This window comes from Capra hircus, chromosome 7 (genome assembly GCF_001704415.2).
Source record: "Capra hircus breed San Clemente chromosome 7, ASM170441v1, whole genome shotgun sequence".
Taxonomy (NCBI): Eukaryota; Metazoa; Chordata; class Mammalia; order Artiodactyla; family Bovidae; genus Capra; species Capra hircus.
In genome coordinates, this window is record NC_030814.1 from 88,038,326 (window position 1) to 88,063,525 (window position 25,200).

Below are 25,200 nucleotides of genomic sequence, written 5' to 3' on the forward strand. Positions count from 1 at the left end.
CTCTTGGAAGCAGATGAAGTATAAGTTAAAAGTCGTGGGAATGGACATTACTACTACTTCAAGCAACTTATTTACCTAATTGCAAATTTATCAAACTATAAGCAATTAAGATCTCTCCCTTAGAAAGGCATTTTCTCTCCTGATCTTATATGCCAGATAATACCAATGTCTGATTGGAAACGAATGGTCATCATTTAAAATCAAATACCAGATACTTAGGAAATCATTCCCTAAATTCTGGCCCGGCACGTGTGGGAAGGCAGGAGCCTGGGGACTCACCTTTAAGCTGTCCCCGTGGACATAGACTTGGGCAACAGGCTCGCTCCGGATGTAGATGTTCTCAATCATCTCAGGCGCAACGTATTCTCCCTGAGCAAGTTTAAATATATGCTTCTTCCGATCAATAATTTTAAGAGTACCAGTCTGTGGAGTTGGACAAGCAGCTTCATAAAGAGATGGCATTCCCAAGCTTGAGCCCCTCACTTATTCATGCCAACCCCCGGCCTGCACCACCCTGCACGCCCCACTGGATCTGCTCGTGCACCTGACGTCTCTGCCCTCACGAAGTCACCGTGTGGCCACAGAGGGACAGTGTGCACACAAGCGGACAGCTCTCAAGCTCTGCTGGGCCCTGAGTGTCCACTGTCCTCTCTGCTCAGCATGTGCCCCATTCCCCCTCCCACCCCGGTCAGCCAGGTGCCCAGCAACAGGTGCCTCCTCCTCAGAAGGCTCCCCACCTTCCCATCGGGGCTCCTCTCACCAAGGCCCTCGCTCCAGCTGTCCCTCTTCTCATCTGCATCTTCAGATTTGCCCCCGTGAACCACGCTTAGGCCACCACTCCCAAAGGGTGGACGCTCCATCCATCAGCACACAGCACAGCGCTGGTGGAGGCCCCCAGACGGCAGGAGGGGCCCTCTCTCTCCAAGACTTCTGCGGCAGGCAGGCCACCCCTGGGCAGTGAGTGCTTGAGCCCCTGGCTTCCAGGACCCCCACCCACTTCCCTGACTCCCTTACATCTCTCTGAATTTCCAAGGTGAATAGGTTGGTCTCTCTCCTTTGGCTCAACCCTTGAATGCTGTCATGCCCTCACTTCCACTGAAAATCTCCCTTGAGGTGACTACCATTTATCTCCACAGTGGCCACTCTTGCATCTGTCCGAGCTTCCTGCCAGAGCTCTTCACTGAGTTCCAGCCTCAGAACCTGACTATCCTCAAAAGACTAAAAAACCCAAAAAACCCAGGCCGTGCCTTAAAGGATGACCCTCCTCCTCAAGCCTGCCCCATTCCCCAAGCCCCAAACCTAGAGATGGCCTTGCCACTGGGCTCTCCTGGGACTTCCAGCAGTCAGGCTCACCCGTCCTCACGCATAAATCCTCCTTACAGTTGACTCTTCCTCTCATCAAACCCACTTCCTTATCTAACGTGTGCACACACTCTGGCCCTGCTCTATCTGTTCAATTATCAGAACCACAGTAATTTCACCAGAAGAGAAAAACACGCAGCCCTTGTTTGGCTCAAAATCCAGCCTGGACATCAAGTACGTTCACTACACTGGCTTCTTTGGTCCTCGTGGTGCCCCATGAGTTGGGTGTCATCACCTCCACTTCACAAATGGTGAAGGTGAGGATTAGAGGGGTCAGTCAGCTCCTCCAAAGCCATGCAGGTAGGAGGTGAGAGAAGCAGGGCGCATGTCAGGTCTTTCTGGATCACAAACTTGGAACTTTTTCCCTGACCTATCTAATGCTATTCCAACATAATAATAATTTTAAAAATTGACTCCCATAGACTGCCTGCCTACTGCGTTGGGCTGTGAGTTCAAGCATGCATCAATTTACTTGCTTCTCACAACATCCTGCAAGGTGGGTGGTTTCATCTGAGTTACAGGGCATCAGTGGCAGATGCAGTTTTGTGGGACTTTTTCCCCAATTTTGAGGATTTCCCCCCTAATATTAAATGAAGTACAGAGCCTTGAAAGGGGCCTATACAAGCAAGGGCTGAAGCCTGGGCTTCGTTAGCTGACGGGACAATCTACCCTCTGCCAGCGTCCAGGGCCCTGCTTGCTTCTCCAGCCTCTCTCCTCCACTGTGGGCCCTCGGCTAGAAGTGCTTGCCTCACGCCCTACTTTTCCTCAACTTAGTGCAGCTACTACTCCTGCCCTGACTGTCCTTCTTGCTCTCCCCTCTCTTGGAACAGGACTTACATCCTGAGACTCAGAGCCAGTGGGTGCCTGTTCCTCTCTGCCTCTCCCCCAGGTGAGCATGGCCATCATCTCATGCCCATCACACTGGGTTGGGAAGTGTCTAAAGATGCGTCTCTCTTCCCTGAGCAGAGTCCCTGGTCCTGGGTGCACGGTGGGGGCACATGCATGTCTGCTGCGGGAGTGAGGGTATCTCCCAGTGAAGTGCACAGTTCCAAGCAGGGGCAAATCAGCTCACCAGCCCCTGGAGGGCTCAACCATCACTAACCTGCCCGATAAACTCGACATCTCAGAACATCCACCCAAGGCCTTAGCAATTTCCCAGAGACACAGGAATGGTTTCCTAGGGTGGGCTGCAGCAGGTGGGGGCTCTTAGTTTCAGGGATGGAGCCTTTTTGTGGTCACAGCTTTCACCTAAGCATATCCTATGTGCCAGGTAGTGTGTTAAGGGCTTTACAGGTACACTGTAATCTCATTTCTTCCTTACAACATGACCACAGAGGTAAGCAATGTTATTACCCTCATTTTACAATTGATGGAATGAATCACCATAACTGGTTTTAACTAAAAGTTGGGGGCCACAGCTAAAGAATGCCACGTAACTTACTTTCTTATTCTACAAGTAAGTTAATACGAAGCCACGGGGAGGGATAAAGCTTTGTTCAAGGTCACCGGAGTAGCTGCTAGCAGAGACAAAAGAACCCTAGAATCCTCCTGCCCAGCTCCAAGCTTTTCACATCGCTCAGTGTCACCTCTCAGCTGGAGGCCAGTGTCCCAGGCCCTGCCTTTCTCAGGTCTCCTAGAGCTATGAACCCCTTGTTCCATGTATAGTACTTTATCCATCAGATTCCCGAGCACTGTCAGACTTCTAGGAAGCCACATAAGGGTAGGCAGAGGGCCTCAAACTCCAGTTCTACGCTCCCCAAAGATCCCTGTCACCTTCATCAGGAGGATGAAGGAAGCTTTGGGGGCAAGGTAAGGAAGAACCTCCCAGCTCCCTGAGGTTTTCTGGAATGACTGATTGTCGGGGTGGACATAAAGACGCCTGCCTCGGGCGTGAACCAGATGACACACACTCCCACCAGAACGCGTGGGGGCCCACGGTCCCAGCGCACGCACCGGCAGCCACTTCCCGATGTCTCCAGTGTGAAGCCAGCCGTCATCATCCAGGGCTTCCTTGGTCCTCTCTGGGTCTTTCAAGTAACCTTTGAACACATTTGGTCCTCTCACACATATCTGTAGGGACAAAGACCTGGTTTTTCTCAGGACGCAGCAGAGGGAACCCTGATAGGAGGCTGTCACGAGGCATGTGTAGAAAAATGTACACTATCCCTCAGGAAGTCCACTGCGGAAACCACAGTGGTGGAAAGAGAGGACACGAATGGCCACCGGCGTTCTCTCAAGCGGTGACTTCTCTGCTCTGGCTACCCCAGGCCCGCCTCTGCCATCCCCTCTTCCTCAGGAACCCAGTGGCCTTTGGTATGTGCTGGATGGTGTCTCCCTGGAGACAGAATGCTGGCTAATTCTGCCAGAGATGCCTGGCACCCTGCCACATGACCAGGCACTCAGCACTCCCATCCACTCCCATGGGATCAGCAAGTGCAGGCAAGCTCTATCTACGCCATCTGGCCTGTCTCCAAATGGTCACGTTTCTGTTTGGACAGATACACAGCAGCAGGCCATGCCAGTTAAGAAAAAAAAAAAAAATGGATTAAAAAAAAGTTTAGCAATCCCAGATCTTATTTTAGATCAGCCCAGTCCCATCCTTGGGGGTTGGTTACTTCATAAACAGGAGAGGAAATGCTCAGTTTAGTTGGGCTTAAATTAATCAGGAATATGAAATGACTCTACACATAGAGTGAAAGGAAAATAATTCCATTTTTTTTCCTTTTACTCCCTACATAATAAAGCATCCACAGACATGAATGGCTAAACACTCGAGGTTACCTCTCCTTCTCCTTTGCTGGTCCAGTAGTTCAGTTCCTCGACGTCGACGAGCTTGATATGATTGCAGGGCAGAGGTGCCCCTACGTGTCCTAAAACACCAGAACAAAGAGGCATTTGTCAGTGTTCATTTCAATTTCAGCACTGAAGATGCCATGTAAAAGCCCTCAGGTGGTCAAAGTGGGGAATTGTGGATGGAAAGCAACACACCTTTAGACAGGCGTTTGTCACAAGCAAGCACTGATGATAAAGTTTTGGAGCAACGTGAGGCCAACCAACCCCTGCGGGGCTTTTGTTCTACATCCGTCCAGTTGGACAGACTCACAGGGCCCAGATCGGAGGCTCACACCCACACCAACCACATAGTCAGGATTTTTTATATTAAGACATTTCCCCATTATTAGATCGTATCTTTTGGTTTTGTTTCAGTTCAGTTCATTTCAGTCACTTAATCATATCCAACTCTTTGAGACCCCTGGACTGCAGCACACCAGGCTTCTTTGTCCATCACCAACTCCCGGAGCTTACTCAAACTCATGTCTATCAAGTGAGTCAGTGATGCCATCCAACCATCTCATCCTCTGTCATCCCCTCTTCCCACCTTCAATCTTTCCCAGCAACAGGGTCTTTTCTAATGCGTCAGTTCTTCCCATCAGGTAGCCAAAGTATTGGAGTTTCAGCTTCAGCATCAGTCCTTCCAATGAATATTCAGGACTGATTTTCTTGAAGATTGACTGGTTGGATCTCCTTGCAGTCCAAGGGACTCTCAAGAGTCTTCTCCAATACCACAGTTCAAAAGGATCAATTCTTTGGTGCTCAGCTTTCTTTATAGTCCAACTCTCACATCCATACATGACTACTTGAAAAACCATAGCTTTGACTAGATGGACCTTTGTTGGCAAAGTAATGTCTCTGCTTTTTAATACGCTGTCTAGGTTGGTCATAACTTTTCTTCCAAGGAGCAACAATCTTTTAATTTCATGGTGGCAGTCACCATCTGCTGAGTTTTCCAAATTTGCTGGCATATTGCGTGCAGCACTTTCACAGCATCATCTTTAAGATTTGGAATAGCTCCACTGGAATTCCATCACCTCTACTAGCTTTGTTCTTTTGGTTTGAGCATCATAAAATAGTCATTATTGCTTTTCCCCCAGTCACAAAACTGTTGATTAATGTACATAATAATCATCTACAATTCTCTTTCCTCCACCATCCCAAATAAGACTTTACATTTTCTTGGTCTTCTGTATTCCAATCACAAAACTACATCTAAGCTATGTTCTAATAACTGGTTGTTTTTGGCAAAGCAGAGGATTTTTATGCAAGTGCTGGCCAAGGTCCTGAAATAAAGTGAGCTACGAAAACAAAAGGAGGCTTTGCCACTTTCTCTTTTAAATGAGACGTTGTCAAATCTTTCATAGTATTGTACAAAGACAGCTATTGTCTCATACTCAATAAACTTTTATATGTTTTTATGGTAAGGATGCCTAAAAAAGGTAAAACCTCCAAACTTTCACATGTGATAATGCAGAGGATATCACAAGAGGGAAGAAAGTGTCCAAAAGGAAGTGTACATATGTAAGCAATCATATAATATGGCATACTACATATAATATGGCATAACAAGAAAAAAGTAAATGAGCCAGAATCTCAGAATACAGTCCTTGTAGTAAATCTGCCAGTGGTAGGGAGACCAAAAACTTTGCATATAAGAGATACTTTACTCAGCAGGAGTTTAAGGAGATAAAACTCAGAAGAAAAAAAAATGCCTCTGTACCTCACTTGGCCAAATGTGATTTCAATTTAGAATCCACCTATCATGTTTCTTCTGACTGCCTCAAGGTGCTCAGAAAATAGTTGCATTACTAAGCATTTTTCTTTCCTATGCACATCATTCCAAGTTTTCTAGTTACAGTTGAGCAAACTTAGGCATGAAGGGTAGCCCCAGGCTCACAGAGGAAGGTGGTATCTGGAAGGAGTCTTTTGACGAACATTTTTCATATTCTTCTAGCATCTGGTCTAAATTTGGTGATGGCCAATACATATATAGACCAATACCTACAGCCTCCTCCTTGTCCTGAAAAGTAAGTCTCTTCTGAATGAGGGTGTGGGCAGCAGTTGCTCCTCTTTGAGGTTGCCACTGTCTTCTAGATGTTGTAGTCACAGGAGACCATAGTTCCAAAGAGCCTCTGAAATGGCCTTTCAAGAAATAGCACATTGGCTGCTATAAACTTGCCTCTCCCTCTTAGGTTATATCCAATTTGCAGCCTGCTTCCTTCATTCTAAAATGACTATAGGCTAGACTGTCATATTTAGAAACTATAAAATCCAATATATGGATATTATAGGTATTTTTCTATCTGGAGCTGTATTTTGTGATCTGTTACTTTTCTCTTAAAATGTGACTTCTAATTATCTATGGAAGAAATAGGAAAATACAAAAAAAAGGAAGTACAAAAATATGTAACAAAAAAAACAGATCCATAATGCCACAACACAGACAAAACCACCATCAATGTTTTTCTTCTATTTCTTAAGTGCCCTTGTAAGTTTATTCTCCAAGAGGAAGTTTTCGAGCTTGCTGTTCTAACTCGTTCCCACATCTCCAGCCCATCCTACCTGAGGTCCAGTCCCCAGGTGTGGTGAAGGTACATCCCGCCGTGCACTCAGTTTGGCCGTAACCTTCATAAACCTTCAAGCAAAACACAGGAACTGCACTGTAGCTGTGCACCCTCCTGCAGGTAACTGGCTGCCCTTTTCAGTCAGCTAACCTCCCACTGAGCATCTGGCTGCTCTTGGCGGAGGACAGTGCCCTGAAATTAGGCAACTCCAGGAGAAACTGGACACAGATAACAGGCATCGCTACTCTGCTTGGAAGAAATGCTATTTTTACCAGAGACACTTAGTAGATAAGGTTATGTGGTTTGGGATAAAGACTTCTATTTTCAACCACTCACTTTATTTTCAGTTTGAATAATACATAGTAAAGACAAACATTTTAAAATCCACTGGAGGTTTTCTTCTGTCTCTGTAAGATATTCCCCTTCAGAGCCCCATGTGCTGGCATGACTAGACCATGTAGGAGAGCTGCCTTTCGGAGAGGTCAGCTCATGTTGCTGTATAACAGGAAGGTCAGTGTAAGAAGCCATGGCTTCTTTTTTCCTTCCTTTTTTTTTGTGTGTGTGGGGTGGGGAGGCTTGCAGGATCTTAGTTCCCTGACCAGGGATCGAAACCAGGATCCCAGCAGTGAAAGCACTGAGTCCTAAACACAGGACTGCCAGGGAAGTCTCAAGAAGCCCACGGCTTCTAAAGCATAAAATTTTAAGTGTGCACATTTATGAAATAGATGTGCCTACTTTACTGAAAACGCACCAGTCACAACTATGTTACTGTATAGTCTGCATGAGCCCGGAGAAGGCAATGGCACCCCACTCCAGCACTCTTGCCTGGAAAATCCCATGGACAGAGGAGCCTGGTAGGCTGCAGTCCATGGGGTTGCTAAGAGTCGGACATGACTGAGCGACTTCACTTTCACTTTTCACTTTCATGCATTGGAGAAGGAAATGGCAACCCACTCCAGTGTTCTTGCCTGGAGAATCCCAGGGACGGGGGAGCCTGGTGGGCTGCCGTCTATGGGATCGCACAGAGTCAGACACGACTGAAGCAACTTAGCAGCAGCAGCAGTTTGCATAAGTAGCAACTTAATAAACATTAATTGAATGGATAAATAAAGGAATGAATTTTTTTAGCAATGACAAAATCTACCCAATCAAATAAAAGCACACAAATGAACTTTCATCCCCCTCCCCAACGCTCCTTCTCTGGGCTGGGGGACAGTCTGCAGGCTGGAGAATGCAGAGATGCCAGTACAGGTGTGGGACAGATTCTCCAGCACATTGATGATCCATGTAGTTTTCTCCCAGAGTGGATACACGCCTAGGCTTTCTACAATGTCACAAGGCTATCCTGGCTTTCAGTGACCCATAGGCTTTTTACATCTTCAAAGCAGGGAGCTTTTACCCCACAAAAATCTTGCCCCTAGGATATTTCTCTATACAGAAGAGGGAACAATGGGTTCCCTGCCCTGTCCTAATGTACACCCCACTGCCCCCAGGGAAGGCCACATAAAGGCAATCAATACCTGGCAGCCCAGAGCTGCCCGGAGGAATCCCAGGACGGTTGGTGATGCGGGGGCTGCTCCAGTAACAATCATCCTCACGCACCCACCAAGACTGGCCTGTGGGGAGAGAGAAAAACGTGCCAGAGTCTGTGCTGCTACAGATGACACGCAGCTCACCTGGATCTCACTTAACGAAAACACATCACAGTTGCACCCTAACCTGGACACTGAGGTTGGGATCAGAGAGGCAGCCTGAGGTTGTACAACCCAAGAGCTGAGGTGAGGAAGGCCCTTCTCCTTCCAAATGAATCAATCCAAATGGCTTTGCAACCCAAGCCACAGTATGGCTGGCTATCTCTTTTATGTATTTTGAGACATGAGCCATTAATCTGTGTGGCATTCTGTAATTTTGGTTCTCCCTTTCTTAAAATACACAGCTGTTCCCTCACTCTCTCACTGTTTGCCAGCATCCAAAACAACTACTTAGGACAATTTCTTCCCGCTTGAACCTTAATGGCATGGCCTTTTTTTTTTTAATTTCTAAATCAATGCCATGAGCTATTCACCTATGCACAGCGGAGGACAATGAATTCTTTAAGCACTTTGTTTCTGTAAGTTGAGCCAAGAGATTTTAAATATTCATTTTCATAGCTAAAAATAGAGTAGTAAGGAAAAATGAGTAATGCTCACTCCTCTAATTAACTACCAATTCTTTGTGTGATGCAGAGCTTTACAACTTTAGTGGGGATACAGGACTGAGTAGTTCATATACGGCTTGGTTTGGGAGAAGTTGCAGGCATGGGAAACAGGGAGGGAAAGGAAGATTCTTGGTCATCATGCTAGAGCCTTGTGCTGCTTGGAAAGGCACCGTGGCCAAGGTTACAGGGAGGGGGCGAGAGAATCCTCAGGTCCCAGGAGTTCCCTGGTGAACCCGACTACCCATGGGCAAAGTTGTCATACTGCCTACAAAGGTCGAGGAACTCACTTTCCAAGAATTCACTCCAAGAATTCTTGCTGGTTGCCTCAGGCAAATATAACGCAACTCCAAAGAACGAAAAAGAGTCCTTTAAAATTTCAATGGCAGCTGAAGCTTTGATTTCATTGGCAAATAAGTTACTGTTTTATAAGATTACGTGCCATGCCACTGGGCTAGAACTTCTCCAGTTCTTCTATACAGTCACCCCCTGGACACTTGGGTGCCACTCCATCATCACTTGTTCATTTTCTCACCTGAATCTTATTAAAGAAGAGTTCATCCCAGATACTGTCATTCCTGATGATCCCACTCCGGACCTCGGCCTGTTTACGCTTTGCTGCAAATTCCAGGAGCCAGCGCTTTAATGGGGTGTCTGCCTGGCTGAAGATCTGAGGAACAGAAGTTGGGAACAGCTGTAGGGACTGCATACCCCATCTCGAGACACACTCCCAGGAAGAAAGCTCAGACCGGTCAGCAGAGAAGCCACACTATTTTTGGCCCTGCACGTGAAAGTATTAATCAGTCAGTCATGTCCGACTCTTCGTGACCCTGTGGACTGTAGCCCACCAGGCTCCTCTGTCCATGGAATTCTCCAGGCAAGAATACTGGAGTGGGTTGCCATTCCCTTCTCCGGCGGATCTTCACAACCCAGGGATGGAACACACGTCTCCCGCGTTGCAGGCAGACTTTACCAACTGAGCTACCAGAGAAAAAGGGGCTTCACTGAACGTGTGACATCCAGTTCAAGGTTAACACTACCAAGGCCCAGGCACACAGCTGAGAAGGAAGCTTCCTCCCCCTCAAAATCTCCCAGCCAGGGTTTTGGAGAGCAGGAAGAAAACGGAAGAACGGGCGGGAGTCAGGAAATACGAGAGGAGGCGACTTTCAGGACCTGGGGTTAGAGGTGTAGAAAGCCTGCCTGGGGCTCCAGCCTCTGTCCGAACAAGCAAAGACACCCCACGAGGCTCACCTTGTCGTACATGCGGTTCAGCAGTCGGGGGACCACTGGGAAGATGGTGGGGCACAGGGCCTTCATGTCATCTGAGAGGAGGCGGATGTCTCCCTGGAAGAAGCCAACACGCCCTCCATGGCAGTAGACGACGGACTGGAGGAAGAGGACAGGGAGGAAGGAGTCCCTCAGGGCGGTCACTCCTGGGAGCAGTCCAGAGCTGTCCAAAGCTGTCCATACGGAGGCACCTGTGACCCCCAAAGCCAGCTCTGGCTACTGCCACAGGACACTGAAGAAAGCCATCTGAGGTGAAATATCGCCCTCCAAAGCTCCCCACCTCCCCAGAAAGTCCCACTCAGACATGAAGCGAAGCAGGAGACAGGGTGGAATCCTGAGCCTTTGGGGGATGCCAGAGCAGCCAGACTCACTGGTGGCCACCCCTTCGTGCTCACTCCCAAAGCCTGGACAGCGGCTCCATGGGGACTCAGTCCCTGAGCTGTACTGCCTCATCAGTGTGTCTGCTCCAGGTCTTAAGAGTGCCTGCGCACTTCCCCAGGGACACCTCGGCAACTCTGGGAGGGTCTGCAGTACCCACGAGTACTGGGGATGCTGCTGATGTTGTTGGCTAAGGGAGGCCAAGGTGGAGCCTGACTGGTTGCTAATGGCACTAGGAATATGCCAAGGGCTCCTTTCTTTCATATTCATAGCAATTATGTAAGGGAGACAGAATTCTTATCAGTTTTACAGATGAGGAATGCAAAGGCCTCAGAGGTAAAGGGATTTGCCCAGAGCCACAAGTGATAATTGCTGGCACTGGAATCCAGGTCTGAAAAGCTGGAAAGCCCTCCCTAGTAGACCAGATCTCCCCCAAGGCCAAATGGGAGAGGCTTAGGAGATAATGCTTCTGCTGCACCCAGAAGTAGGGCAAAGGCTAACAGAGTTTTGCCAAAAGAACATACTGGTCACAGCAAACACCCTCTTCCAACAACACAAGAGACAACTCTACACGTGGACATCACCAGATGGTCAATATCGAAATCAGGCAGATTCTATTCCTTGCAGCCAAAGACGGAGAAGCTCTATACAGTCAGCAAAAACACGACCGGGTGCTGACTGTGGCTCAGATCATGAACTCCTTATTGCCAAATTCAGACTTAAATGGAAGAAAATAGGGTAAGGCACTAGACCATTCAGGTAAGACCTAAATCAAATCCCTCACAATTATACAGTAGAAGTGACAAATAGATTCAAGGGATTAGATCTGACAGACAAAGTGCCTGAAAAACTATAGATGGAGGTTCATGACATTGTACAGGAGGCGGTGATCAAGACCATCCCCAGGAAAAAGAAATACAAAAAGGCAAAACGGTTGTAGGCAGAGGCCTTACAAGTAGCTGAGAAAAGAAGAGAAGCTAAAAGCAAAGGAGAAAAGGAAAGTTATACCCATTTGAATGCAGATTTCCAAAGAACAGCGAGGAGAATAAGAAAGCCTTCCGCGGTGATCAATGCAAGGAAATAGAGGAAAACAATAGAATGGAAAAGACTAGAGATCTCTTTAAGAAAATTATAGATACCAAGGGAACATTTCACACAAAGATGGGCACAAAGAAGACAAAATGGTATGGACCTAACAGAAGCAGAAGATACTAAGAAGAGGTGGCAAGAATACACAGAAGAACTGTACAAAAAAGAGCTTCATGATCCAGATAATCACAATTGTGTGATGACTCACCTAGAGCCAGACATCCTGGAATGTGAAGTCAAGTGGGCCTTAGGAAGCATCACTATGAACAAAGCTAGTGGAGGTGATGGAATTCCAGTTAAGCTATTTCAAATCCTAAAAGATGTTGCTGTTAAAGTGCTGGATTCAATATGCCAGCAAATTTGGAAAACTCAGCAGTGGCCACAGGACTGGAAAAGGTCAGTTTTCATTCCAATTCCAAAGAAGGGCAATGCCAAAGAATGTTCAAACTACACTCAATTGTACTCATCTCACAGGCTAGCAAAGTAATGCTCAAAATTCTCCAAGCCAGGCTTCAACAGTACATGAACCGTGAACTTCCAGATGTTCAAGCTGGTTTTAGAAAAGGCAGAGAAACCAGAGATCAAATTGCCAACATCTGCTGGATCACTGAAAAAGCAAGAGAGTTCCAGAAAAACATCTATGTCTGCTTTATTGACTATGCCAAAGCCTTTGACTGGGTGGATCACAATAAACTGTGGAAAATTCTGAGAGAGATGAGAATACCAAACCACCTGACCTGCCTCCTGAGATATCTGTATGCAGGTCAAGAAGCAACAGTTAGAACTGGACATGGAACAACAGACTGGTTCCAAATTGGGAAAGGAGTACATCAAGGCTGTATATTGTCACCCTGCTTATTTAACTTCTATGCAGAGTACATCATGTGAAATGCCAGGCTGGATGAAGCACAAGGTGGAATCAAGATTGCTGGGAGAAATATCAATAATCTCAGATACACAGATGACACCACCCTTATGGCAGAAAGTGAAGAGGAACTGAAGAGCTTCTTGAGGAAAGTGAAAGGAGAGTGACAAAGCTGGCTTAAAGCTCAACATTCAGAAAACTAAGATCATGGCATCTGGTCCCATCACTTCATGGGAAATAGATGGGGAAACAATGGAAACAGTGAGAAACCTTATTTGGGGGGACTCCAAAATCACTGCAGATGGGGACTGCAGCCTTGAAATTAAAAGACGCTTACTCCTTGGAAGGAAAGCTATGACCAACCTAGATAGCATATTAAAAAGCAGAGACATTACTTTGCCGACAAAGGTCCATCTAGTCAAAGCCATGGTGTTTCCAGTGGTCATGTATGGATGTGAGAACTGGACTTTAAAGAAAGCTGAGCGCCGAAGAATTGATGCCTTTGTACTGTGGTGTTGGAGAAGACTCTTGAGAGTCCCTGGGACTGAAGGAGATCAAACCAGTCAAACTCAAGGAAATCAGTCCTCCTGAATATTCATTGGAATGACTGATGCTAAAGCTGAAGCTCCAATACTTTGGCCACCTGATGTGAACAGCTGACTCATTAGAAAAGACCCTGATGGTGGGAAAGATTGAGGGCAGGAGGAGAAGGGGACGACAAGAGGATGCGATGGCTGGATGGCATCACTGACTCAACAGACGTAAGTTTGAGCAAGCTCCGAGAGTTCGTGATGGACAGGGAAGCCTGGCATGCTGCAGTCCATGGGGTTGCAAAAGTCGGCCATGACTGAGCAACTGAAGTGACTGACTGACTAGGAAATAATGTATGCCAAGGCTGGTTCCTTAGGTGACACACACAGATGTTTCTCTGTCCCCAGGAGGTCTGTCCTAGTGCTCAATCACAATGGCAGTGCCATCTATAGCCTGAGGGGCTGTGAGAGTTTGATTCCCCAACTTTACTGTCTTGTTTTCTGTTTTAGAGTTTGTGAGTGATGGAAGATACAAAATATAGGTGTGTTGGCCACAAACGGAGCCACACTGCACAGAGGTTGACCACTAAAGCACTCCTGCAGAGCAGCAATGCTCTCTGAGCAGATGCCATCAGCTGGGACCTCTCTCAGCCAAGGGGTGTCCACAGGTGGGGCAGGCAGGTCCCCAGAGAGACAGGTCGAGGGGCCACGGTCCTCTGACCCCTTGTGGCACCTTCCAAAGACAGGCCAGTTTAGTTCTATTTCACGCTGCCACTGACAAAGCGACACCCTGCTAGGGTTGCGGGTTCAGGGCACAGACTGTGCCTCCCTGAAGCCAGGGCCTTACCTGTACCATTCGCTCAAACATGTGTGCTAAAGGCAAATAGGAAATGTGTACATCCGCACAAGTGGGAGACCACTGACTCTGTAAGAAAACAGAAGGAGCCCAGGCAAGGCCCGGTCAGTCAGGCGGGCGTCTTACCTGGATGACTCTCTCAAACATGTGAGCCAGAGGCAGGAAGGAGATGAGCACATCGTCCTGTCTCGGAAAGATCACTTTCTGCAGGTGCCGGGCATGGGAGACAGAAAGGAAAGAAACACTGACAGGAAGACAACAAGAGAGTCATAAAACAATAAAGAGAAAATGACCTGGAGGGGCACAAAGGAAGAGGGGGAGGGCTGGGTGGGGGAGGAGGAGAAGAGACAGAGGAGAGAGACAGAGAGAGAGAAAGTGAGAAGGGGGAGGGTGAGAGGAAGACAGAAGGCGCAGAAGGAAAAGTGGGAGAGGGCAGCAGAGGAAGCCGAGCGTTAGGTCGAAGCGCCAGTGGGTCTAGGTTATCTGCAGAAGCAAGGAGCCAGGTGAAGCACACGTAAGCCAGCAGAGTCAGCTGCGCAGGGGAGTCTCCCCCGGGAGGGCCTGCACCTCACACACAGTCTTCCTGCCACCAAGGGCACCTCCCCCTCCCCACAGCTGCAGGGGCTTCACCTGCATCCCTGGGCCACCTGGGTAGGGATTCAGAGGGTCTCAGCCTGTCGGCATTTTCCAGTCCTTCTTGGAGAAAGGGGCCCAGAGAACCCTAGGTCTGTGCCCACGAGGGCTGGGGACAGAGGTGTGGCGGGTGGAGCCAGGCCTCAGAAGCCACAGCCTGAGAACAGGGCTTCACAGGGGATGCCAGAGCAGGATCCCCCCTCTCTGGGCCAGGTTTGACCTCAGGGACAGGAGCTGCCCTGGTCAGGGGGCTGTGCTCAGGGACGAGCTCTCCTGGGCTGACTTCCCTGCTCTCTGCCCCTTTTCAGAGGTCCTCAGTCTCCTGCGCTGGCTTTCGGACGAGTCTGGACAAGCCCTGGGAAACTTGCTCCTGGCTCCTGGCCTGGGCTCAGCTACCAACAATCTCTCAGTTTCCTACCAAGATGTAGGAACTTTCCTACTATTTGGGCATATGCTCCATAATGCCATCTGGCATAAATATGGATAGCGGTTTTCTCTACAGTGGAGAAAAAGCTTAATTTATTTGAAAACGTTATGTCCCTTCCTCCTTAAGGAAACTGTAGGACGTTCAGATACTCACCACTTGTGGTAAAAGGTCCTTCCTTCTTAGCTGGTTAAAAATGCTACCATGCTTTTGTCAGGCCAAGATATCAAGCTTTTTTAATTTTAGATTTACCTTTTTTAGTACAGCCTTATAAATTAGCAGTTGCCGTTGTTTCTCAGACTCTAGTAGTCCTTAAACACAAAATGATTGAATTAAACCCTGACTTAGTTGGAAAAACATACTTTTTAGATAAAGGTATACATTACCCACTCCAGTACTCTTGCCTAGAAAATCCCATGGACCAAGGAGGCTGGTAGGCTAGAGTCCGTGAGGTCGCAAAGAGTCAGACATGACTGAGCGACTTCACTTCATACATTAAACCACAGGTATCTCAATTTTTGAAGTTAAAAATGGAAAACAGTTTTCCATGGTTTTTCTTTCTGGGATCTCAGCGCTATTAGAAATCAACTGAATATTTACCAGGTATGGATCATTTCAGTGTTTGTGGTTCGAAGTATCTGTGAAAGTGGGCTTGCTCTAATGAAAACAGAAACTCCTGCCTGAGAAAGGCAGCCTAGATTATATCAGGGGAAAAAAAAAGAGAGCACAAAAAAAGCCTCTGAGGCTTGAGGGTGACCTTGAGAGTAAACCTGCATTAGAGTCTACTTTATTCACCTCTGTCACTTTCAGAAAGCCTGAGAAATCAGCCACCACGTTCCCATGGGTGAGCATCGCACCTTTTGGGTTCCCTGAAAGGAGAGAGCAAGAAGGAAAATTAGTTGGAAGCTCATCAGCCACTCCTTGAGAAAAGCGTCCGAGTCGTCAGTCCCAGACACCCAGTGCTGTCCACGCAAACCTCTGGCCTTCGTCCACAGCCACCATCAGAGTCCCACACAGATGAATGCTGTGAAGGACCATGATTCTGCAGACACTCAAAGCTCACCCACCTTGAGGCTCCCAGCGGCTTGATATCCCAGAAGGCAGCGGACACGGCGCACAGGAGGGGTGCCTCGAGGCCTGATGGGCTGGCCCGTGCCTTCCCTTCTGCCTTCCTCAGGGAGCACAGGCTCTTGGCCCCCAGTCTCCTCAGGCATATCCCCAGGAACCCATGCTGCTCTCTGGGCCTGTGCTGTTCCAGCCTCCAGCTGCCAACTGTGCTGGCAGAGGGCTTCCCCGCTGTAACTGACACCCGGAAAGGCCCCAGTCCAGGCCAGGCTGGAGGCCCGGACTGCGGGGAGAGCCCTCCCATTTCTCATTGGCAGAGAAGGGACACGGGTGTTCGTGCTCTGTCTTGACACGACCTTCCACTGCTGCACCTGCGGAAGCCGGGGGCTGCCTGGATGGCTCAGAGGCCAGGAGGGGACAGAAGACACAGCAGGCTGTGGAGGGAGGCCATTGGTTACCACGCCCTGCGAGGGCGGCCACGCACTGCTGGTGCTCCAGGACAGATCTGACCAGGCTCGAATCCTGGCCTTGCCCCTCACTGCCAGCACAACACTGGCAGGTTGCTTTCCCTTTCTCAGTTTCCTAACCTGTAAAATGGGGCTTATCTAAGTTCTGAGGACCTAGCCAGGTACAAAAGATATTAAATTACAAGTTTCCACTGAGGCAGGAGATACACGATCTGTTAAACTCCAAAAGTGACGGGTCAGACCATGTGCAGAATTTATCCCCCAAATACCAAATAAACTAAAATGTTACGTTTTCAACCCTCACCCAGAAAAGAGGTAATAAAAGGGCTGAGTTGAGGTTAAAAGAGTATTGCAGTAAATGCCACTGAACTGTTCACTTTAAAAAGGTTAATTTTATGCTATGTGAATTTCACTTTAATAAGAGAGAGAGAATATGAATGAACGAGGGAGAATTTGTGAGGATTTCTTCGGAGAGCTGTTGAGTCCTACAGCTCATCAAAAGGGAAGGAATGACGGGTCCTCTCTCCCAACTGCAGTCTGAAACCCACGCTAACTCAGGCCCTAATGAGACTATTTGAAAAGCACAATCATGTTCCCTACAGCTTGGGGTTCCCAATAAGAAAGGTGAAGACGGCTGTGGCTGAAAATCAGACAATAAATCCCAGAAACTGAACACGGAGTCTACAGCAGGAACATCAGGTGGTGATGGAAATGGTGTCTTAAAAAGGAATCTTACCTGAAGGCCAGTACCCGCCCTCCAATCAGAGGGGCAGTAAAGTATATACCAGCAACAGAAGTGGTGTGAAGCGGGGAGCAAACAGCCAAAGGAAGGGCACTGCCTGTTTCAACAAACCTCCTAAAAGTATCCATGAAACAACAGACTGAATTGTAAACATCTGCCCAAAGCCATTCTCCCTCCCTACTTTCATCTGGTGGGAGAGGGCAGAAACCTTTATCAGCCAGTGGAGGAAGGGGAGGACCACCAGGTAGGAAGGCATGAGCTCATACCTTTCCCACCCAGCCTGCAGCCAGCCCTGGCCTGGGTTGGGAAATCTCAAATGAAGTGGACACATTCATATTTTGGACCTACGCTTGTAACTCTGAATTAAGACTGAGTTTGTGACTTACAATGCCCAAGGGACTCACCTAAGAGGGACCAGAAAAGGCATGGATGCCTAAGTTTTATCCCAGGGGCAGACAAAGAGCTATCGCCACCAAGCAATTGTAAAAGAATAGATGGAGAGAAAAATAAAGTTGCTCTCACAATTAGAATCTGTGAGGCTCACCCTATTGGTGACCTATTTGTCAATAATGGCATCACCTCTGTCTGACCAAGATGTGGCATGTTTTAACATGTGATCGGGCACCTACATCCATATTGCAAGTCACAGAGGTGATTTTGGGGACACAGAAAGTAACAGGATTGAGAAAACATTATTTTCTAATAGGTGGCCATTAAAATACCCTCCTTTTGTTTACTGATTCTCTTTCTTTCATCCCAGCATCTTTTCTCAAACCCAAGCCCTTATTAAGAAATTTCCCTGAATTGTCTCTTATGTACAAATCACGGAAGAGTTTCTGGGCCCACAAACAATTCTGAGAGTATTATCTAGAAATTTTCACCTGTGGAGTCACAAATCCTGGATTTTTTCTAAGGAACACCCCCAAAATACCAAGTATGAAATCGGAACTGTCACAAAATATGATACTATGCTACACAGCTTTAGACCTACTAGACTGGATAATTTGCTCACATCTAATAATAATCTCAGTGGAGAGTTTGAGAACTTCAAGAGAAATTTGTCTAAAGGCTCCATTCAGTACAGGCCAGAATACACACAATGGTAGCAGCTACTCAATTCTGCTTAGTTGGACATGCCCCTTTCCTCTTCAACATGATAAGAAAAGCTTACAGCTTTAAGAAACAAATGTTTTCTTGTAGACATAAATGAAATTTTACAAACTTCCAGTGAGTTTCAGAATTTTAAAATATTCCTTAAGAAATGCTCAAATTATTTCCTCAAGTCCTCTCTAGATGTGGCCCCAGAGGATAAAAGAGAGGCAAACACTGACAACAAATCCTGGGCGAAGACTCCAAGGTCTGAGCTGGGAGGTGAGAGGTGAGCCTTCGGAAAGGCTCTGCTTGCTTCTCTGATTCAGGACATGGACACATCCCTGGTAGCATTTGTTTTAAATGTGATACGGAAATGTTTCCAACTTGCTCACATGGAGGAACGGGGGGGTGGGTAAGCATTCCCAGCTAGACCTATGTGCAATCAAAGTTGCAAAAGCATGTCCTCTGGTTATCTCCTTTCCTGGTGCAACATCAGTGACATGGGGGGCTCTCCAGGCCCTCACGTCTTGGCAGAACGAAACCTGTGGCCCATTTCCCACCTTGTACTTATAAACTCGCCATCCTTGCACTTCATTTTCTCCCCAGCTGCTGAAGGAAGAAAACTCTCTGAGTTTCAGATTCTGCCAATAGCATTTTGGCTTGAGCCAGTGCTCCTGGGTGGGCCACCCATGGCTGGCGAGCAGAAGGGCATTTCACTGGGTGAAGATCTGCCCTGGATGGATGCTGGCCCTGAGATGCAGCAGCTGTGGGATGAAGCTGAGCTCAAGGTCTCTCCTCTAGGAATGGATGGGAGAGGGACTGGGAGCAGTGTCGGGTCCTCTGGCTGGGGGCTTCTCCAGCTCTTTCTTTCTGCTTTCACACAAAAGTGGGTTACGAAAGATACCACTGACAGAAGTGCTTTAGAAGTTGTATAACACAGATAAGAGTGTTCATCTCCCTGCTAAAGGTTCCCAAATCTTTTTAAGAACTGAGTCTTACTTTCATCAACCCCACATTCACCGATATTTTTTTAAATATCAGACTTGAGGACTAGCAGGAATACAAATAATAACTGTAACAGCAGGCAATTACTGAACACCAATGTGGGCACTGTGCTAGGCATTTCATACACGGGAGCTCAGTTATTTCTTGGAACAAGTCTATGCTATAGGTATCAGATGTATTCATTTCCTACCCAAGGAAACTGAGGCCTAACAGAGCTTAAGAAACTCCCTTAAAGCTGCACAGCACAAGTGCCATGATGTAATCTTAGCCCTGTGGTCACACAAATCATGAATGGGATGCTGCAAAAAGCAAAAGTCAAGGTGAGCCTTTGCCCAGAGAGCCCACCCCTGAGCAGGCACAGCTGTAGGGCCGATGGACACTTAATGCACTAGGCTAAATGACAGGCTTCCCTGGGCATCCTCAGCTGGAACAGAGGGGATACTCCAGTTCCGCGGCCTCCACCTCCTCCTCAGCCTCCCAGCCCCACTGCCACCACTAAGAACTAACCTGGCATGCTGAGACCCTTTCCTATGACTCCAGACACGTAATGCTCCCCAGTACCCCCTCCCTCCCAAGCTGGACTCCAGGGTCCCTCACCCCAGCCACTCTCCCGCCAAGTCCTTCAGTGCCCAGGCATCCCCTGGAGGACCCTACTCAGGTAACCCCACCGAGTCAATCCAGCTGCCCACCTTTTCCACTCCTCCCACAATGTGACCCCAGAGGCTCATGGTCTCCAGCCCCAGAGAGGTGTGTTCCTCACAGAAACTCACATGGCACCCCCTAAGACTCTGGTCCATTCATGACACACAGCACCCTCGGGCAGGACCCTGACTCCTCCACGGAGGAGGTCTCCCAGCCTCCTGGCCTCCCAGAAGCCTTTCTTCCTCCTTTCGTTCCCCCCAAGGTAGGTATCTCTCTACAGTACTTAGAAGCCTGCTCTCTCCCCCGACCCAAAGAAGAGCTTTGGGGGCTTTGCTCCACTGAGCTTCACCTTCCTTTCTCTGTCTCCAGTGGCACTCTCCCAACTGCTCAGAACACTTTCAGCTATTTCCGGGAAAACAACAAAAGCCCCACCTTCCCTGAACCCCATGGCTTCCACCAGCTGCCACTCTGTTCGCTGTCATCCCTTCACAGCTGATCTTTTTTCAAAAAAATAAACTCTCAGTTCCAATATAACATACACATGGTAAAGTGCCCAAATACATACACAGTTCAGTAGATTTTTTTCAAAGTGAAAAAAATTATCCAGGTACTAGTTATCTGGGTACAAGTTATCCAGCCAACTAGTACCCAGATCAAGAAACAGAACATCACCAGCTTTCCACGGCAGCAGAATCCCAGGAGGCAACCACAATCCTTGACTTCGGAAACCAGAGAATCCTTTACTGTGCTTTGTCATTTAATATAAAAGAAATCATACAATATTTTGTGTCTTTTTTCTTTCACTTGAGTTATGACTTCCTATGTGTAGATATACCATCCTATTGCTGACAGGCATTTTAAGTTGTTTCCAGATTTCAACTTCTCAAGTTTGTGTTGCTAGGAACATTATGGAGCATGCCTCTGGGTGACACAGCCACGGCTCTTGAAAGAATTGTCCCCACTTGCTGAACTGACATCCTCCTGTCTCACCCACTCCTCAGGCCATCACCATCAGCTTCTGCGCCCAGCACTACCCCCACCACACGGGCACTAGCCGGCGCTCTGCGGCAGCATCCCGTGGGCACAGCTGAGCCACCCGACCATGCTGGCAGCTTCTATCCTCCTCTGGCCTCTTGGGCTGCTTCCTCACAGCTTTGATTTGGAACTCTGACCCCCATCACTCCTCTCCTGTCAGCATTCCTGCCCCTGCAACCAGACCCCTCTCTTCCTCAGTCGACTCTCCCTCGCAGAAGCATTTTCCTTCTTGCTGCTGGTCCTCTCTGCACATGCTGTTCCCTCTCCACCCCTCTCTTCTCCTCCAGCCACCAGTCCTTCAAGACTCTGCTTAGACCTGGAGTCCTTTCCATCCTGCTGTGCTGACCTCTGGGTGGCCTAGCACTCCACGCACCCTGGGACACAGGCCCTCAAGGCAGAGAACTGCCTCACGACGTGAGCCGTGAGCCCATGAGGGCAGGGCGGTGTCTTCTCCATCCCTGTGTCCTTGGCCTCTAACACCAGGTCTGATGCAAAGTGGTAACTGAGCTGAATGAATGAATCCACATACATCAGAAAAGGACTGCTAAAGACCCACAGACTAACAAGGACATGTTTTAAAAGACCACTGTATTTTCTTCTCTGGGAAGACAGTGTACATGAACCCATAAGGATACATCTGTACTATCATTCATGGGGCCCAAGACCCCAGATTAGGCTACGTTATGCCCACGGAGTATACAAAAGTATCTTTCATTTGGGAAAGGCAGTTCAATCTCATCCAGCTAACACTTACTCTGAAATGAACAACCAAGGATGCCGGGAGCCAGCATGGGAGATCCCACCCATGACAAGGTCATGTGGAGAGAGCTGATGGGGCAAGGTGAGTCAGGTCTCAAGGGGGCCTCTGCCTGAGCATCTACCCCGAAACCAAAATCTGTCTGTTGACTGTCTGCTGTACTATACTCTTCTGACATTACAGGGGGCTATCCCCGACCACCTTTCTCTGGAAAAAGTTAACTTAGAGCTCCAACTGGTCTCCTGCATATGAAAGGAGTATCTCAGCTCAAATCCCTCTGATGGCTCTCTAACTTGCCTGACACTTAGAGACTTTTACAACTTGTGATTGTTTAGAGCTCCCCAACCTCAAGAGGCACGAAGCTTAAAACATCTTAAAGATATAGAGCCTTTTCTAAAGAGCTAAAAATTATATTGGTGATGGGTTTCACTGTTGAGTCAATGACTGCTGCCAGGCCTCCATATTCTTTATCTATTAGGCACGTGGAGGATATTAATCAATGTAATTGGGATATAGAAAAAGGAATATAGTAGTTTCGATGTTAGCAACACTAGACTTTCGAGTTAGTGAACCTTCTCTTTGTTATAAATCACTGTACTCCTCTTTCTTTGTTATAAATTGTTGTGTCCTTGCTATATAAGAATATAACCTTAATTAGTGCTTTCTGAGAGTGGCACCAGACTTTAGTAAGAACAACACTTTTAAGGCAAATAAGTTTTCTGGTTGATGGACCCTTATCAGAAAAGGGCCATAAAATGCTAACAGGCCTCCTGGCCAGAAAATGATGTAAATCACCTAAGACCTGTGTATACAGCTAAGTATGCAGAGGGAAAGCCTGGTCTTGATAAGGGTCAGGGCTGCTGACCCTGCATGACTTTGCATTATCCATTGATATCTATGTACAACTTAAGTATAAAAGCTTTTCCTGGAAAATAAAGGATGGACCAGTTTCTCGGGCCAGTTCCTGGAAAGACTGGTTCCCCCGTGTCTTCTTTTCTTTCTAACTCTATTTTCTGGCTGATTCCTGTCTGGAGCATAGAGGCTAGCTGCATCTACTTATTTGCCTGGGCTTCTAAGACCCACACGAGAGGGAGCCCAAGGCGGGGCACCCTCCGCTATTCAAGCAGGCGCCTATGGCCCTACGTAGAAGGTTCAAGTCCCTTGTCTCGGGGCTTTATTGGCTTTCTATGTAAACCAAGGAATACAGCCTCTTTCTCTCCTCTATTCTCTTAACTGCAAACTCTTTCTTTATCTCTCTTTAAATCTATATATCTCTCTCACCATGCCATCCCTGCTTCAAATTACCCTGGATCCAACCGGGGCTGGTCTCTGATAGAACCACATGCCCACCCATTAGCCATCCTTGAGTGAAGACAAACCTCAAGCTTTCACCTCTTCCAGGGCCTTCTTGGCCCGACAAGTAGCTCCAAAGCACTGGCTTATTCTGGTAAATGTCCACAGACGTTTCCATCACACACCAAGAGAAAAATCTTCCCAGAGTGATTCCACCAGAATTATGATTTCAAATGTCAGGTTCAGAGAGTATTTCCCATCTTTCCTCACTGAAAGAACAATGTGGCTCTCAACGAAGCCAAGGCCAGGATGCTTAGCGTGGAAGGGAAGCTGTCTCCTCAGCCGTGGTGCACTGGACAAGAGGACAGCCATCAGGGACACAGCTCAGGCTCAGGCTGATGCCACAGAAGTCCGAGTGTGCGGCCAGGTGGGGTGACACCAGCTAAGGGGCCTGCTCCCCCACCAGCTCCCCTCTAGCATCCAGCACAACTCTGGAGTGGGAGCTCTGGGCACCAAATCATGGCCTGTTTTCTAGGCTCCATGCACTCCGTTTCCTCCATGTAGAGCTTGGGCCGGTGGCTCAGCTTCCAGCTGTGATTCCATAGTCTGAAAAAGCCCTGGACACCAGGCCTGTCCTCCACAGCTAGGCAACAGCACTGTTTCTGCATCATGAAGTTCTTTTCCAGATACAAGGAGGCAGCAGTTGTGACTAAGTGACTCATTTTGGTGACTAAGTGACTTAGTCACATAGTTGTGACTAAGTGATCCTGTGCTTCAAAGCTCGAGGACACTCTTGAACACCAAGAATCCAAAGTTAAAGGCCAGAGTAGTGACCTGCTCCCAAACCCAGGGTGGAGGTACAGGTTATCAAAATTTCACACTGTGAAACTCTCTAACAAAAAGAAATATAAACCTGAAGGGCATATTTTTAAATTCTGGGTTGGCTCTGGATATCATTTCCTGGGGAGCAGAGGCTGTGTTATCTTTCTTCTGACAGGGTTTAGCAGTAAGATGGAAATTCTCATACCCACTTGTGTGCGTGCAAGCTATGTCATCTCAGTCACATCTGACTCTTTGCAGCCCTATGGACTATGTAGCCTGCCAGGCTCCTCTGTCCAGACTGTGTTGCCATGCCCTCCTCCAGAGGATCTTCCCGACCCAGGGATAGAACCCGGGTCTCCTGCATTGCAGGCAGATACTTTACTACTGAGCCATCAGGGAAACCCCAAACCCACGTGAATTAATGGCAAAACACATTTTGATTTAATAAAGTCACACTTGTCATGCTCTACCCACAAGGATAGTCCTGCCTGTGGGAATGGTCAAGGATCTGCCAAATGCCTTAGAGGCTGCATCTGGAGAAGGCATGGGGAGCCCTAGTTCACTGCCCATCAAGAAATAACAACAAAGTAGGCCAGTCCTAGGTCTGGGGAAGAGGCTGGAAACTTGCCACCCATTCCCAAGTTACCAGATGAGGCAGAGAGGAACACCGGGCGGGGCTGGGGGGAGAAGAGGGCACAAGCCTTTTGCATCCACTGTCTGCTGTTGCTCCCTTGGACAGTCCCCACACTGCCTGTCTCACAGGCTGTGCTGAAGACTCAGGGGCACAGTTATAGGGTGGACAGGCCACTGAAGACTGCAAAATGCCATGCCTGTGGAACTGGTCCTCAAGCGTGTCCCGCCTCCTCTAAGAAATGTGTCCTGCCTCCTTCAGGAAGACTTCCTTGGCTGTTTCTGCCAACGCTGATGCACATACTCCTCTGCCAGCACCAGGCATGGAGTGCGTTATTTCCTCTTCCTGACACCTTTGCCCACAGCACACCAGCCACAGATCCTCTGCACTGCCTTCTAACACATCTTCCCCATTTCCTATTTGGCACCTTTGACCACTCAGGTGAGAAACTGGGGACAGTGGTCTCAGAGAGGTTAAGTGACCATCCTGTGCCCCTCCAGCAAGTGGTGGAGATGGGGCTCAAAACCAGACTCTCCAACACCAAACTCCACACTCCTTCCCCAGTCCCTGACACAAAGGCCAAGCAGGGACAGGAAGCAGAGGGGTGAGAGCCCTGCCTCCGAGTCACACGT

The 25,200-nt window shown here is 48.0% G+C and overlaps 1 protein-coding gene across 2 annotated transcripts in view; it reads right to left on the minus strand.

The window, feature by feature from the left end:
• The window catches only part of ACSL6 (acyl-CoA synthetase long-chain family member 6), a 65,456-nt gene that overhangs the window by 13,962 nt on the left and 26,294 nt on the right, over positions 1-25,200 (minus strand). Inside the window, exons 10-18 of one of the 2 annotated variants that reach the window (XM_018050725.1) lie at positions 15,813-15,886; positions 13,952-14,029; positions 10,207-10,341; positions 9,491-9,625; positions 8,282-8,377; positions 6,760-6,832; positions 4,144-4,232; positions 3,316-3,432; positions 280-423 (exon numbers count right to left, since the gene is read on the minus strand). In XM_018050725.1, coding sequence (XP_017906214.1) covers positions 280-423; positions 3,316-3,432; positions 4,144-4,232; positions 6,760-6,832; positions 8,282-8,377; positions 9,491-9,625; positions 10,207-10,341; positions 13,952-14,029; positions 15,813-15,886 — 941 coding nt within the window. Of the gene's footprint in view, positions 1-279; positions 424-3,315; positions 3,433-4,143; positions 4,233-6,759; positions 6,833-8,281; positions 8,378-9,490; positions 9,626-10,206; positions 10,342-13,951; positions 14,030-14,086; positions 14,165-15,812; positions 15,887-25,200 lie in introns of both variants that reach the window. The other variant, XM_018050724.1, reaches the window with a different exon arrangement.